General features: G+C 36.9%; 1 protein-coding gene across 2 annotated transcripts in view; it reads right to left on the bottom strand.

Moving 5' to 3' along the window:
- The window catches only part of TDRD9 (tudor domain containing 9), a 92,161-nt gene that overhangs the window by 36,643 nt on the left and 40,530 nt on the right, over positions 1–14,988 (bottom strand). For both annotated transcript variants that reach the window (XM_075104047.1, XM_075104046.1), the window contains 6 exons: positions 8,481–8,584; positions 6,856–6,914; positions 2,381–2,435; positions 2,137–2,221; positions 1,387–1,444; positions 654–758 (listed from right to left, as the gene is read on the bottom strand). In XM_075104047.1, the coding sequence (XP_074960148.1) occupies positions 654–758; positions 1,387–1,444; positions 2,137–2,221; positions 2,381–2,435; positions 6,856–6,914; positions 8,481–8,584 (466 nt within the window). The remainder of the gene's footprint in view (positions 1–653; positions 759–1,386; positions 1,445–2,136; positions 2,222–2,380; positions 2,436–6,855; positions 6,915–8,480; positions 8,585–14,988) is intronic.

Raw genomic sequence — 14,988 nt, 5'->3', positions numbered from 1 at the left:
TGGCATCCAGCCAAGGCCAACCCACCACATGCTGTAATTGTGAAGTGCTTATAATATTTAAAAATGAGGATATTTTAGTATCTGAACATGTGATATATCAATTTATTTAGTACCCTTTTCAACTGAAATGAAAAAATTTTGATACTTAAGAGTACAGTCTCACTAGAAGAGTTGATATGAAATCTTATTTAACCTTGTGCTATGAACACTGGTCAACACTAGAGAGACTGCTGTGGATATTTCAACTGATTTAAGAGTGACAGACAGACATGAAAGTTTCTTTTACTACTGAACTCACAAGTAGTTAACATATACCTAGCAGTACCTACCTCCCCTTTTTGAAAATGGCCGATGGTAAAAAAATTACTATTAACTAATAAATAATCCTCATAAGTTTTATGGTCCCTGAATTTTAACATTTTTCAATAAAATACAAAGCATTCCTCTGGAAAAATACTCGAACAAAATAAAACATTGAGGCATAGCTGTTTAATCACATTTTAATATCTTGACATGGTAAGGAATTATGTTTTTCTATAAACTATTCATGGCAGAAATAATCCATGCTTTTTACTGTTAATAAAATGAAAAGCAACATAGAACCATGAAGGTTAGCTCTTAACATTCTTTTCCACTACCTATTGCCAACTTACCTTTTCTTTGATTACAGTTTGTTTTAGATGCCCAGCAAAGTCTCAAACTTTGGTAATTAGTTTCCTCGTCACAAACCAAAGTTCTAGTTAAGCAGAAATCTATCACTGCAATTAAGAAAAAAAAATCTGATATTATTATAAAAGAATTTATCCTCATGGCAGTGGAAAAAAATACTGGTTGATTTTGTGTTATCAGAAAACAAAAGTTTCAATTATTTGAAAACTGATAAAGAGAACTAGATTTATAAACAATGAGACCCCAGATACTATGAATACCAACAGAACTGCAAACAGATTTTAACATAAATATAATAAACATTGCAGATGTCAAGCACTAAAAGTCAACCATTTCTGCATTTATATATTCTGTACCAAAATTTGCTTAATCTGATGCAATTGTTTCAAAATATAGTCAGACTGTAAATAAAAAGCTTAAGGTACTTGTGACATGAGGTCTGATCCTGTTTGTTACTGCACTGAAAATTATTCCAACCCCCTGCCCCCAGTAAAGATTAAAACCAATGTCCCACTCAGTAATTCTATTATTTTTTCATACATTCAGATTTAAGACTGTTCTCTGTTGTGAAAGAAAGAATTCAAAAACTGTCAAAATTAAACTCCAACAGTAATGCTTTGTAAAATGGTGACATGTTGTGGAGATTTAAGCTAGGACAAGTAAGGAAAAACATTACATATACAGTGTATACACAATTACAAGATTTAGATGACTTACCATACTTAACATCAGGAACAGTTACAGAGCTCTCAGCTATATTTGTAGATAGAATAACCTGAGATTTGAAGCAAAAAATGAGCAACAAATGCATAAAGAAAAAAAAATCCCTCACATTAATGTTTCTACATGAAAAATCCAACTTGCTATGAATAGAAATGTAATGGCAACATAGTATTTCTGCTCTGCATATTCAAAAAGGCAACACAAGACAAGAAATCTTGTATTTTCTTGTCCTAAGATCAGAAAAGCATAGAAAGTAGAATAGCATATAACAATATAGAGGAAGAACGGCAATATTCCTTATGCTTTTGCCATAACAAAACATCACACTATTAGTGCTGACATAAAGAAAACCAGGACACTAGCCAAAATGTGGGGTACAAAGCAGGCAAGACATCCTCATACTGGGGAGCTACTTTTCTATGCAGTGCCACCAGCAGCATACTGCTGTCATGCAGGTGGAAGAGTCGACATGCACAAACTCTTTGGAAGGATAAAAGCAGTGTCCCACAATAATTTAAGGATAAGATCCTGTTACTGCTCTTTCCTTGAGGTCTCACCACCAGTTACAGCAACAGCTTGGTAGGAAAGGCAATCAGTTTACATTTTGAAAAAGTAAAACTGCTTTGCCCTCACACAATTGTTTGGGTTGGCACAGCTAATGTTAATTTACAAATATTATTATTTGCTATTATTACACTAGCAAGAGGTTTCACACACATAAAATAATCATTCAACAATATTTACTTTTCTGTAGCCAGGAACTGTAGTCAAAAATACATTACTTTGTTCCTCTAATGTCACACGTGAGTGAAGTGGGTACACTTGCCACCTAAAAAAATATATATATATTAGTGAAATATTTACTGATGCAAGAATATAAACATCAATTACACCTCTGCGCTAAATCATATTACGTACTTAGAACTCATACAGCTGAAGGATTCATGTTCAAGTTTAATTGAACTGAAACAAATGTGGTCTACCTTACCTTTTGTTAAACATATTTGAGAGACGTGAGTGCATGTAGCTTATTTCACTCAAACCTAGGGAAAAAGTAATCAGGAGTTTGTTTTCTTTTTAGTGATCACTAACAGTTCTAAAACCAATTCTCATATCTACTTAAATTCTTAATTGACTTTCATTATTACCTCCTTTTCACTGTATAATAAAACAGCAGAAGAGTTAAACAGTACATGTAATAATGAGTTACTGAAACACTGTGTCAGTTTTTCAAAACTTTATACTTAAAGTGACAATATCAGATATAAAGGCCATCTGCCAGTATCCCATTATTAGCCCTTGTTTCAGTTCCTTGCAATTGACAATGCTCACCACATGCTGTATGTCTGGTTTAGGATAAATTTGGATATTTCAGCCAAAACAAGATGTTACCAAGAGCAGGGAGAAGGCGGGGAACCAAAAGCAAACCAGCTCTTTCTGCTTTAGCCATCTTACCTTTGGCAGTTCCAGTGCCCATTCTCTGGGGTATGCATTTCACATCTGCCAGGGGAAATTTCATGACTAACGGAGTTTTGCTGTCTTCCTGAATACCTCCACAGACATAAACCTTACTGAGAAGCCTTGTTTACTTCTTACTGAGACTTCAATTCCAAAAGCCCCATTTTCAAACAATCTGTCCAACACTGGCCTTCCCCGGCTGGACATGAAAAATGAAATTATTCTGTAAATGCAGTACAGGATTGCTGCAATTTTCAATGAGGCTAAATGTAGTTTGAGCACCTGGATGTGAAAGTTCTTGCACTCTTTAGATGACTGTTACTTGAATCCAGAAGTTAGAAGGAAGACAAATGCAAGTGGAGGAAGAGAGATCTTTTCAAGAGAATAGAAGAGAAGGATAACTTCAATCAAATGACAGGAAAGGATATGTGATGGGCTGGAAATCATGACTGAGTGAAGTTGAGCATGCAAAAAAGCCAGAAATCAAGAAGTTGGGGCAAGAAAAGGAGAAACAGGTTCAACAAGAAGCCAACATGGTGATAATACAAGGTTGGCTGGGAAAAGAAGTTGCACTTGAACATGGAGATTAGTCAACTACTGGAGTGAGAAAGACTGAAACTGGAAAATGAGGGGAAGTGACTATAGGTAAGGGAGATAAAAGAAGTCGGGGTGGGGAGAAGAACAGGTGAGTTGGAGTAGAAAGGAAAATGGTGGTGGTGGGGCAATCAGAGGGAAATGCAAAAGTTTGAGAGATATCCTTTGTGTAAGGCTGCTACAGGGGAAAGCAATATCATTAGAGCCTAAAATCAACAGCCAGGAAGCCTAATTTACATCACAGCTCAAATGAAGTAAGAGTACTTGAGAATGCAAATAACTGGCCAAACAACAAACTAATGACTAGCACAATAATGAAGCAATTAACAAAGCTCTAAGCAAAACACCTTCAGCACTGTGGAGAAAAACATGCAGACTGTGAATATAAAAAACAGTACCACTTTAAGATTATTATAATATAGGAAAAGAATGTGTCTGTTCGTTAACTAGAGCATGTAATTAAAGTTATAAAGAAAACACAAGAACACCATGATATGGTCTGTTTGGACACAGCATGCCAGACCTACTCAATCCCACTAGGTAGTGCTTGACTAGCTCGTTGTCTAATGCTTCCTACTTGCTTTATTGCCTGATTACGTATCTGAGTAAGACATCAAGGCTTGAATCCAATTTATGTTTAAAAACAATTAAAAGAAGCTTGATCCATGATTGGTAGAAGCAGACTTTGCATAACCAATATTAATTATTAGTCAGTCTAGTAATGACTGACTAGACATAGCAGGCAGTATCTGCTGCCCAGTTCTTTAAGTGACAAGAGTTGATCATGACACCTACAGAACAAAAGGCTGACACCAGGAAAGGCAGATCTTGGAATGAAAAAGAAACTAGTAACAAAATATGTTTGGCAAACATACCAGGACAAGAAGATGGGTGAGGCACAGAGAAGTGCTAATGAAAATACAAAACAAAGAAATTGACACAAGCTGAGGACAGTAACAGCAGAATCCCTTTGAAAGAAAACCCTAAAGCTTTAAGTTATGCAATTCTTGCCAACAGCAGGTGCATGCAAAGCACAGAGAAATCAGGCCATCCCCACCTTCTACAAGCTCTTGAAGTGGATGGTGGCAACCTACTGTTGCTTTCATTTAGTCCATCAGCTAGTCTGGCAGAAGCACATTACATACTTGAAGGTGTAGCTCAGTGATGATTCAGTCACAGTCAGATCCCTTTTTCCAATCTGTTCTTTAAAAAGTCTGAAGAATTATACGTCAGTGTATGTGCTCAAGAAGCATTAGGGTTGCCAAGTGGAGCATTAAAACAAAAAAAAAAAAATCCAGAATCAAGACTGGTTGGGCAAATTTAATGCAGGCCACTGGGAACATATTTATGCATACATGTTGTAAAAAAAAAATATCACTGTACAGTTTAACATGGCATTTTTGTATACCTAGGGATGGACTAGCTCTGGAATCAAAGCAGAGCTGAGTACTGAAGGATATTTCCCTGTAAAGAATCAGACTCAGTAATATAAAAGACAAAATTAAGCACTGAACAAGATGGGCAATTACAACAGGAAGGGAAAATACGGAGTCCTACTCAAGACAGCTGCAGCTGCTCTGTGGAAGCAGATTCTGCCCAATCACCTAGTTCTACAAAGAAAGTGGCCAAAAAAAAAACCCAAACCAAAAATCACTTAACAATACTCAGCATGGCACTACTCTTCCTGGCTGCTAATGCCTAGTCAGCTTGAAAAGTCAATGGGAGTGTTATTTTGAATGCACAAAATGCTATGTACTTGTAAGCACTCAAAAAAATCTAGGAATCTCAAATCAGTGTCCTAAATGTGGAGGTTACTTTCACCCAAATCTCTGTCTCAGCTGCCCTCTTGTAAACTGAGGGCCCTCCTCCCCTTTTCTCCAATTCTGTATAAAGGCTATTTGTGAGGAAAATTTCAAGAGGTGTTTGCTAATCCTGTGTTCAAGATCAGTCTTGAATACCCAGTTATAAAATAGGCCAAGGTCATACAGTGAACAACAATAATAAAAAACCTGAGTACCAGCTCATTCAGAAAGCACTATCTGCACAGGTTATCATGTATTACCAAGGGTATTTAAACAAAAAGTTTATTTTACTGGTTGCAGTTATAAGCCATCAGGGATAGCAGTAAGAAACAACAAAACACAAAAAACCCCACCACACCAAAAAACAAACCCCAAACAACCCACACCCAAAAAAGAAAACCCCCAAAAAACATCAAAAGAAAAACAAGATCTGGGACTTGAAAGTGCTAAAGAGTAAATTCAGCCTGAAATAAAGACTCAGAGGGCCTGAGGAAGTCTGAAAGCACAGCAGAAAACAACAACATGAGAGGCCAGAGGCAACAGACAGAGATGGTCTCCCTACTTTATTAATGGCAAACTGGGTCCTACAATGACAGTACAACATTATTTCTTCTAGCCATTGATTTCATAGAGAAGGTAAATTTAAGAAAGGCAGCGCTAATGCCTTTTTGCTGGAGGGGAGCACCCGCTACTGAAAGCTACTCTGCAAGTGCAGTATGTTTTTTGCTGGTGTACTGTGTTTGCAGCCCTAGCGCTTCCAATCTACTGCTAAGCTCAACACAGCAGGAAAATTACATCAATGAAGATTTTACAGAGCATTAAAGTCCTGGTAAAGACAGACCTCACTGTGCCCTAGGGAACAGCTGCTCCTGACTCCGAGGTGACTCTTGCCACTAGAACGTGCCCAAGCCTTCTCAAAGTTTTCAGCTAGCAAACTTTCACGTCCATGAAGTAGAAGAATACATGAAAGCACCAGGTAATAGTTTTGTGATGCTGGGCAAACCTAGGCTGCAGCCTAGTTACACAGAAATTACTGTGTTTTGGTAGTCATTCTTACTTGAAGCCCTTAGATTTTAGAGGCAGTGTAAGATAACAGTGGATTACTGTTTAAGGACGACTAAAACTATTTATAATCGGTTCTCTGATCATTACCTACTATGTTGCCCTGTATGCTTTTGAGCATTCCTGCTACACCAACCAATGTACACAGAAAGAAAAAAGTGAATTTTAACTTTTACTGCAAGAATCTAAATAAAATCCAGCAAAGAGTCTACGCTATATTCAGAGAAGAAAATGTCTCTAAAAGAATCCTAACAACTTCACACAATATTTAATAACTAATCTAAAAAATTGAGCAACTAAATTTCTGTGGATTAACTGTGGAATTAATTTTATTACTGTAACTTCATTTTTAACACCTACGAAGTCTTAATTTTTGGCTCATAGCTCTTCCAATTATTGCCATTTTTAAACAACTTTGCAAGAAAAATACCCAAATAAACCAATCAACCTCAATTTAAAATGTGTTGAATAAATCCCTGGAAGAAGTGCCAAAAGAAATCTTGTTAGATGACAAATAAGGAAAAAGGAAATTAAGACATACACTCACCTGGTAAAAATACTAGCACACTTCCACGTTCTGATGCAACACTTGAGGTTTTTTTCTCCCTAACAAGAAAATGCAGTTTCATTAGTTTTACAACCTCAGTCTACCTTATTACCCCAAGCTATTTTATTCTGAAATAAAAAGCAGAACTGTACTTTTTTTTGAAACACATTATTTGAACTTCCCGAAGAAATGGAATTCAAAACACCATTTGCAACTAGGCTTTCAAAAAAACACAGTATATAAACATCAGAACTACATCATTAGGTTTAGTTTTGTCTTCAAAATTATGTCAAAAAAGAAACATTCTTATTTGCAATGAAATTAATAAAAACTAGGTTACCAAAGATTTTAAAACAAGGAGGTAGTATACTACTGCAGAATTCTATGCAAACTTATTCAGCAATTGCTCAAGTATATGTAATAGTTTTCTATTCTAGAAATAACATTAGACCCTTTAACAAAAGCCTAGTATGTGAAAAAAGCTAACTGTTATCAAGAACTACAGGTCATTTTATTTATCAAAGATGTCTCCCTCTCAGTCTATCTGTTATGAGTTAAGAAGCTAAAATCACCTTAATGTAATATAGAACTCATTTTTTGTTGTCATCATTCCTGATGTAAAATTTTTTCAGGCATCTTGAGAGCCTCTACTCTCAAACTATAAATGAACAGAAAGTATAGTTTTTGATGGAAAGTGCATTATAATGGATGTTTAATATCCCCGTTGGTATTTGAACGCTGAAATGCTAATGCCTTCATGTTCGCTTATAAAAGGTAGCTTATCAGTAAAAGGTAGTTTAATTGAAAAAAATCAAAAGAAATCATAAAGAAAAAGAGCTCAGAAGTCACAATATATTGTAAGAAAGTTGGTGCCAAATTGTATTTATATACCTCCATCAGCACTTGTACTTCAGTGGTTCACCTGATAACTGCTCAGATGAGCTTAAGTAATGCTTTCTTAAAATTTCAAAGTTTACGTAATACTAAGTGTGGAAAAAAATTAAGCCTACGAACCAAAATTATTTCTTCAGCATATATATAAAAATTATTGGTATACATGGGAACAAAACCCGGTCCTAAAATAAATACGCACTCAGTGTTAGACCAAAGTTGTAGAAGCAACTTTACTACATTTTCAGATACTAAACATCAATTTATAAAATGCAGACAGTAACACAAATTAATATTTATTTCAAAAGACAGTAAGGCATTAGTTAAGCAGCCAGAAAATTAATGCCTAGTTTGCATTCTTTTTTATGGCTTAATATAGGTTTTAGCTTACAGTAAAAAACAGTAGTTCTGGTTTTATTCTTCATATAAATAATATTCAGCTGTGGTCCGCAGCAAAGAATCTAGTTTCCACATGATGTGGCTGGCTTGAATGGTGACTTACACTCCAGAGCATGAAGTGTATTTAAAGAACACAGGGCATTTAGTAAGACCTACAAGCAGTGTTACTATGACTAACCTGAGTAGATATCACATGAATATATAAAATAAAAGCAGAGATGTACAGGAAATTAAGTTACCACTAATAACTGTAATACATGGGCTGCTGCTGTTCCTTAATTAATGTCTCATTTCCCCAAAGAACCACTGATTCCAGATCTAGAAGTGTACCTTACCTATTGCTCTTCATCTCCAACTCATCAAATGACTGAATCAAAGACACTGCTACCTCATACATCTCCCTTACTATCACTGGTTCCTCAATTCTTTGAGGAGGAAGCTGTGTGGAGAAGAAAGTATTGAGGTTAATGCAGCATAACAGGCTAAATACTGTAGATCCCATATATGTATTGATTTGTAAAGTGCTTTTTGATTAAGACTCATCCAGCACAGCTGTACAAAGAAGTTACAACCTGGAGCATTCATTCATTACCTTCTAAACAGACATTTTCCTTCAAGCATCCTACCATTTTATTGCTAAAGAAATACTTCTAAAATTTACCTACTTAAGATAAGCACTAGCCCATGCTCCATCCCATAATGTTTGCAGGACATATTTCTTATCCAGAAGCATTAAGCACACAAGACTAACCACAACCCATGGGAACAGGATGACAAGGAGAATTGTATAAAGCAGGCACGATCCTTCTCAGAGGTGCTATAATGTAGGCCTCTACCGGACTGACAAATAAATAATTTCTAACTCTTTCTAACTTAAATTATGTTTGCACTTAATGGATCTTGTGCTTTAGGTCATACCCTATCAAAGAACTGTGGTTCTTTTGCACACAATATAACCGTGATGAGTGGTATCTACACCATTTTCTAGTGTTCTGTCACAGATTCAGGGCTTTAATATTTGAGAACTTAAACTATCAAGTCTTCAGAGCAAAGACAATAACGTAATCACATTTCAGTTTTAAAAAGAAAATGCTTAATGAACTATACATGTGCTGGGAATGGTCTATAGTGTTACATATTTTCCCTTGTAGGGAAAATGGTTTTTGATCAGTGCCCACCTTTCATCCTCAGGGTTTCTCCTCATTCTAAGGGAAACTCTTTTCTGGATTAACTGCTATCTCTAACTTGTCTAGAGCTGTATTGCAGTTTATCCTGCTATCCACATACTTCACATGATTAGAAATCCTACCGTCGAACTGTGCTTCTCCCCCTTATGTCATGCCTTTGAAGTTCTTTCCTTCCTCCCTCCCTTCGCCCTCAAGTGAAACGTTTTGTTCACTTTTATGCTGAAATCTGTTTAAATCATCCAAGATTTTCCCAAGAAAAACAATCGGTTCAAGTGATCAGCCTCTACATTCCTTCTCTGCAGGTTGTGTGCCTATGCTTTAAGAAATCCCGTTATTTTCTCACTAGCTAACAAACCTCCATCTTTACATTTATGCTCAACCAAGTATTTCTCCTAGCCTATCAGTCTCCTTCACCTGCTGCCTGATACGCTACAACAGTATTTTAGCATTCAAATACATCTTTATTTAGGCTTGGGCTTCTCATTTTTACTTTTAAGGAATAGTACTCTAATTGAAGTGAAAGTGAAAACAGAGCATTTGTGTTTTACACATAATACTCCATACGAACTGGATAGCATGAGAACAGTAAAAATGCAGTCGTTAGGAGTAGTTGGTAAATACGTGCAGATAAATACCAGCATAAGGTAACCTGCAGCTGTAGCCAGGGGCATTTAACAAGGATATAAAGTATAAGGGAAAAACCTCTCCTGGAAAGAAATTGAAAATGGAAGCTGAATGGCCAATAGTAACAGTGAAAGGTTTCTACACACAAAACAAAGATATTCCAGGTTTCCCTGTAAAAGAAGCAGAATGTATTTACCAGTTGTCTGCACTTTACAGGGCTTTGATTTTAATCATGCACAAAATTAGGATTACATATTTATTCCAATTCAGTTATTTGATCAAAAGAAGATTCTACAAAAGTTTTCAATAAGCAAAAGAAACAATTGAAAGATATACTGATAAAGTTGGAATGCATCATACGTGTACTGGTAAGACTAGAATTCATCTAATGTGTCCTTCAATTGTCTGAAATTAGATAAAATCCAGTAAGATAATGTAAACCTATACATCTGAGTTTACAAATTTTGGATACAAGCAGATGGTGTATTGGTTGAAAATGAAGAACTACTTGGACCAGCTCCTTTGGTCACAAGAAAGCAGCTGTCTTCCAAGGTAATGCTACTGGATGACAGGCAGACATGACTCTAGGATAAGTTAGGAAAGGTAATTACAAGAGTGCGATGTGTTAGTGACACTGTACAGAACTGCCCCTCACTCTGAAGTGACCCAAGTCTTGTCAAAGTTTCCAGCCAGCTTACTTGTCAGCCCTTGAAGTAAAAGAAGCTCTGAAGACAACAGGTACTCAGTTTGTGATACTGGGGAAACTGATGGGGACTGACAACACATCTGCAATTCTCACCAGGTGTAAGGGGATCCGCCAAAACTTGAACAGATGCAAATTATATGGCTACTTCAATAACCAGAAGAACAGAGAGACTGTCTTGTAAAAGGAGAATACCAAAACTTACCTTAACTAACAAAGCAAGATGAAAGCCAGAAAGCAGTATTAATGCTACATATAAACCTCTCCAGGAGTAAATAAGAATGTGGGAAGGAAAAGAGTTATTTTAAGCTAAAAAAAACAAAAAAAAACCCAACAATGAAACAAACAAAACCCAAAAAGTCCCCAAACCCCTCAGTGTTGGCTCTGATCTGTCTCACAATCTCCCAAGGTGTTCTTGGGAAAAAAGGCAGTAGGAAGCAGAAGTGGCCATTTGCTTGCTCCCTTCCCAGCTCCATCTGCGGGACTGTCTTTCCACATCAGGTTCAAGGTTCAGTGCCAAGACTGTTTTAACCTGATCTGAAATCCTTCCTGTAACTGTTATGCATTTGACCTAGAAGAAATGTTTCACAGATCTAAAACCACAGAAAACTGAACTATTTGAACTATCAAAATGAAGTTAGTTACTTTTCTACGAGCTTCCCTTTCTGAAGCAGCTCACGATGGAACCACAAAAGCATTACTGCTAACGTTGATTTGGCAATAGTGATTTACATCAGCTTTAGCTACTGCAACCACAGTCCTTGGCTTTCCAACACTACATCGTATCAACCCTAGGTCACCTTGGTGTCTGCAGAAAGACTCCTTTCCAAGAACCCTGAGAAAACTATCCTACTTCGTTCTGGTAGAGGATGGATTGGAGGATCAAAAAAAAGCCACCTGTAAGAAGTTGAAAATATTCTTTCCACTTCTGACCCCCTTGAATCAACTAGCCAGGCACACTTCTCAGGTGTACAACTTTGTCAGTCCCAGAGCTCCTTAACTGCTATTTACATCCACTACAGTAATGCTTTTCCAATGAAATTTGATTAGTCTATGAGAAATCATAGACAACACTCTAGCAGTTTTGAGTGGTAGAGCTTTTATTTTATTATGTGATAATCTAAGGAATTTATCTTTTCTGGGCTGCTTGAACATAAGATTTTTGTTTTTAGATTACCCTTGCTTAAATAACTGTGAAATTTGTCTTTTCAATTTTGTTACCAATTGTACCTTTAATACTCTTTAACATGACAAGGCTGCCACATCACTCCTAATAAAAGGTAACAGTGTGACAAACAGCAAGTCCAAAAGCCCAGTCAGAGCTGACTGAAATAATGCAATGCAATCAGAATAGTTTTTGACAGCAGTTCACTACCTTTCATCTGGACTCTGACTTGAGTTCCAGGGATATGAAGGAGTTTTTACATTTGCAAGCCAAAACCAGGACTCTCTTTTTTGCCTTAGGTAAGAGACAGACATGGGATTTCACAGATCTACTGCCGAAGGCTAAGATCTAGACCCCCTAGTTGCTTACATTTTTTATATCTGCTCACAGAATTAACTACACAATTAATTTGCATTTGATATCTCCAATACCATACTACAGGAATAGGTAAGCAGTTATACAACTAGCTTTAAATTTGCGTATAGATACAGCCTTCGTGCATTTTTCATCAAAACCTGTGTTTCACTGATTGCTTGGGGCTTAGAGGGTGCTGATATGACAAAATAACAATCCAGTTAAATATCTAGAATGATGTGCCTACAAAGGCCATTATGTCAAAATAAAAAAAAAAACTACTTTCTATAAACCTATACTCAAAAATTAAACAGTAGCACCTATAAACGACCCAGTATATGGGCAAGCGTGGCCAGTACTACACTGAGGAGCATTTCTCCCTTCCTTCCCTCTTATTTTCATTCTTTCCTACAAATGAAGCAATTCAAGTGCAAAGCTTTATCTTTGATTCAGCTAGATGTTCTGTCTAGCCATAGCAAAGGGTTTACTGCAAACACGCATACAGAAGAAAAATAATGACTGGCATTTCTATTTATCTTCCAAATCACAGCTGGTATCAGTGAATTCCCTAATTATTCAAGTCAGAACTGCTGAAAGAAAATTTTTATTTTCAAGCATAGTAATAAAACATTATCACCTATGGAAATGAGTGACATAGTCAAGCAAAGAGTTCTGCGGAATTCATAAAAGAATTCTACATTTATAGAGAAACATACAGTTATTTTAAGATTTTTTGAAAAGGGACAAAGGTTCATACCTTACAGGAAATGAGACAGTTAAAGGTCTAAACTGATTGACATCAAGATGCTTTAAGGAATGAGTTATGATTTATATAATCTGATTTTACAGTTATTAATCTTAAAATCTAAAGGAAACTTGGAAAAACTCTATCTAAAAAGCAAAGACTGGGGTTTTTTTATTTTAACTTCTGTATTCCTGCATGTGAATTTTACAGGCTTTCATAGGCAAAATATTTAGAACTAAAGCCTGAAGCCTGTGCCTTTGGCAGATATCTAACCAATTTTGATTTTAGCATGATGAAAGATGTGCGCCTGCTTCCATATGACAGCATTAACTCATTAACTGCCTTAGCACTCAGGTTCTGCTTTCATTCTATCATGATATTACATAAATCTTAGACCTTGCATGGTTTTAAGCCTTTTTAAAATAAAACCATTCAGAGAAAATCTCCACACAGCAGCATAAGAAGCAAGATGCAAGACCAACGATCAGTGCTTTCTAATTCAATTTAGTCTTCTTTTTTTCATACACATTAAAAAGCACTTATGTGCTTCTACTGTTGCCCTAAGGTACAAATAACTTCTTGGACAATCACACTCTTCTCCTACTGAACAACAGAACAACTATGGCTAGGACTACTCAACATAAAGAAACAGATGAAAACTTCAAAAAAAAAATCCATTGAGGTTAACTCATATACACAGAAAATACAAAATATAAAAAGGCATAAGCACTGAAAGTATTTTTTTGTGACCTTTGAGGCGAGAGGTGTGACAGCTGATGTTCAGCTCAAAGTGCAGCTACGACAAATGAAACTTCACTGAAGTAGACTTCTTACTGAATTTCTTGGTTACCTTTTTGTTGTCATCTATCATCAAAAACCTTTTACAAAAATCATATATTACATAATCTCCACCACATTATCTATCTGAGCTGCCACACCAATCTATAAAAACTGACAGACCAACTGCTATATGCATTTAGTTTATTTTTTGGGCTGCATTAAAACTTCAACAGTTGACAACCTTTTATTTTAGCTTGCCTGTGTTGAGGCATAACAAATACCTGTGCTGTGTACAGCATAAACAATTATTTTCTTCTGTTTCCCATAAACTACCTGTTTGTTTTATTTCTCTGCAGCACCAAGGGATGAAACCTAAAGAACAACAATATGCTCACATACCGCTACTTTAAGTGCATCCCATTTTCTTCATTTTATTAGCATGATAACAGTGTTCTGATTTATCAAAACTGACCAATAATTATTCCCATGCCCCAGTTATTTTTAGCGTGGTTGTCACTATTAAAGCCTGAGGACATTTGTTCTACTTTGCTTTAACCTGTTTATTTTGCCTTGGACCATAATACTGAAAGAGTTCAGACACTCAAGTAAATTCCTACACAGCTGTTTTTCAACTGTAAAACCACAGACAGAATCAGAATGGTTTGGGTTGGAAGGGACCTTAAAGATCATCCAGTTCCAACCTCCCTACCATGGCTAGGGACACCTTCCACTAGACCACGTTGCTCAAAGCCCCACCCAGCCTGGCCTTGAACATTTTCAGGCATGGGGCAATTCACAACTTCTCTGGGCAACCTGTTCCAGCACCTCAACACCCTCATACTGAATAATTTCTTCCTTTTATCTAATCTAAATCTACCCTCTTTCAGGTTAAAGCCATTATTCCTTGTCCTATCACTACATGCCCTTGTAGAAGTTCCCTCGCCAGCTTTTTTGTAGGCCCCCTTCAGGTACTGGAAGGCTGCTATAAGGCCTCCCTGGAGCCTTCTCCACGCTGAACAACCCCAACTCTCTCAGCCTGGCTCCATAGGAGAGGGGCTCCAGCCCTCACATCACCTTCGTGGCCCTCCTCTGGACTCGCTCCAACAGGTCCACAACTCTCTTATGTTGGAAGCCCCAGAGCTCGACACAGTACTCCAGGTGGGGCCTCATGGGAGCTGAGTAGAGGGCGAGAATCACCTCTCTTGACCTGCTGGTAATGCTTCTTTTGATGCATCCCAGGAGACGGTTGGCTTTCTGGGCTGCAAGCGCACCTTGCTGGGTCATG

This window comes from Phalacrocorax aristotelis, chromosome 9 (assembly GCF_949628215.1).
Source record: "Phalacrocorax aristotelis chromosome 9, bGulAri2.1, whole genome shotgun sequence".
Lineage (NCBI taxonomy): Eukaryota > Metazoa > Chordata > Aves > Suliformes > Phalacrocoracidae > Phalacrocorax > Phalacrocorax aristotelis.
This window is presented reverse-complemented; position numbering and strand designations above follow the sequence as displayed.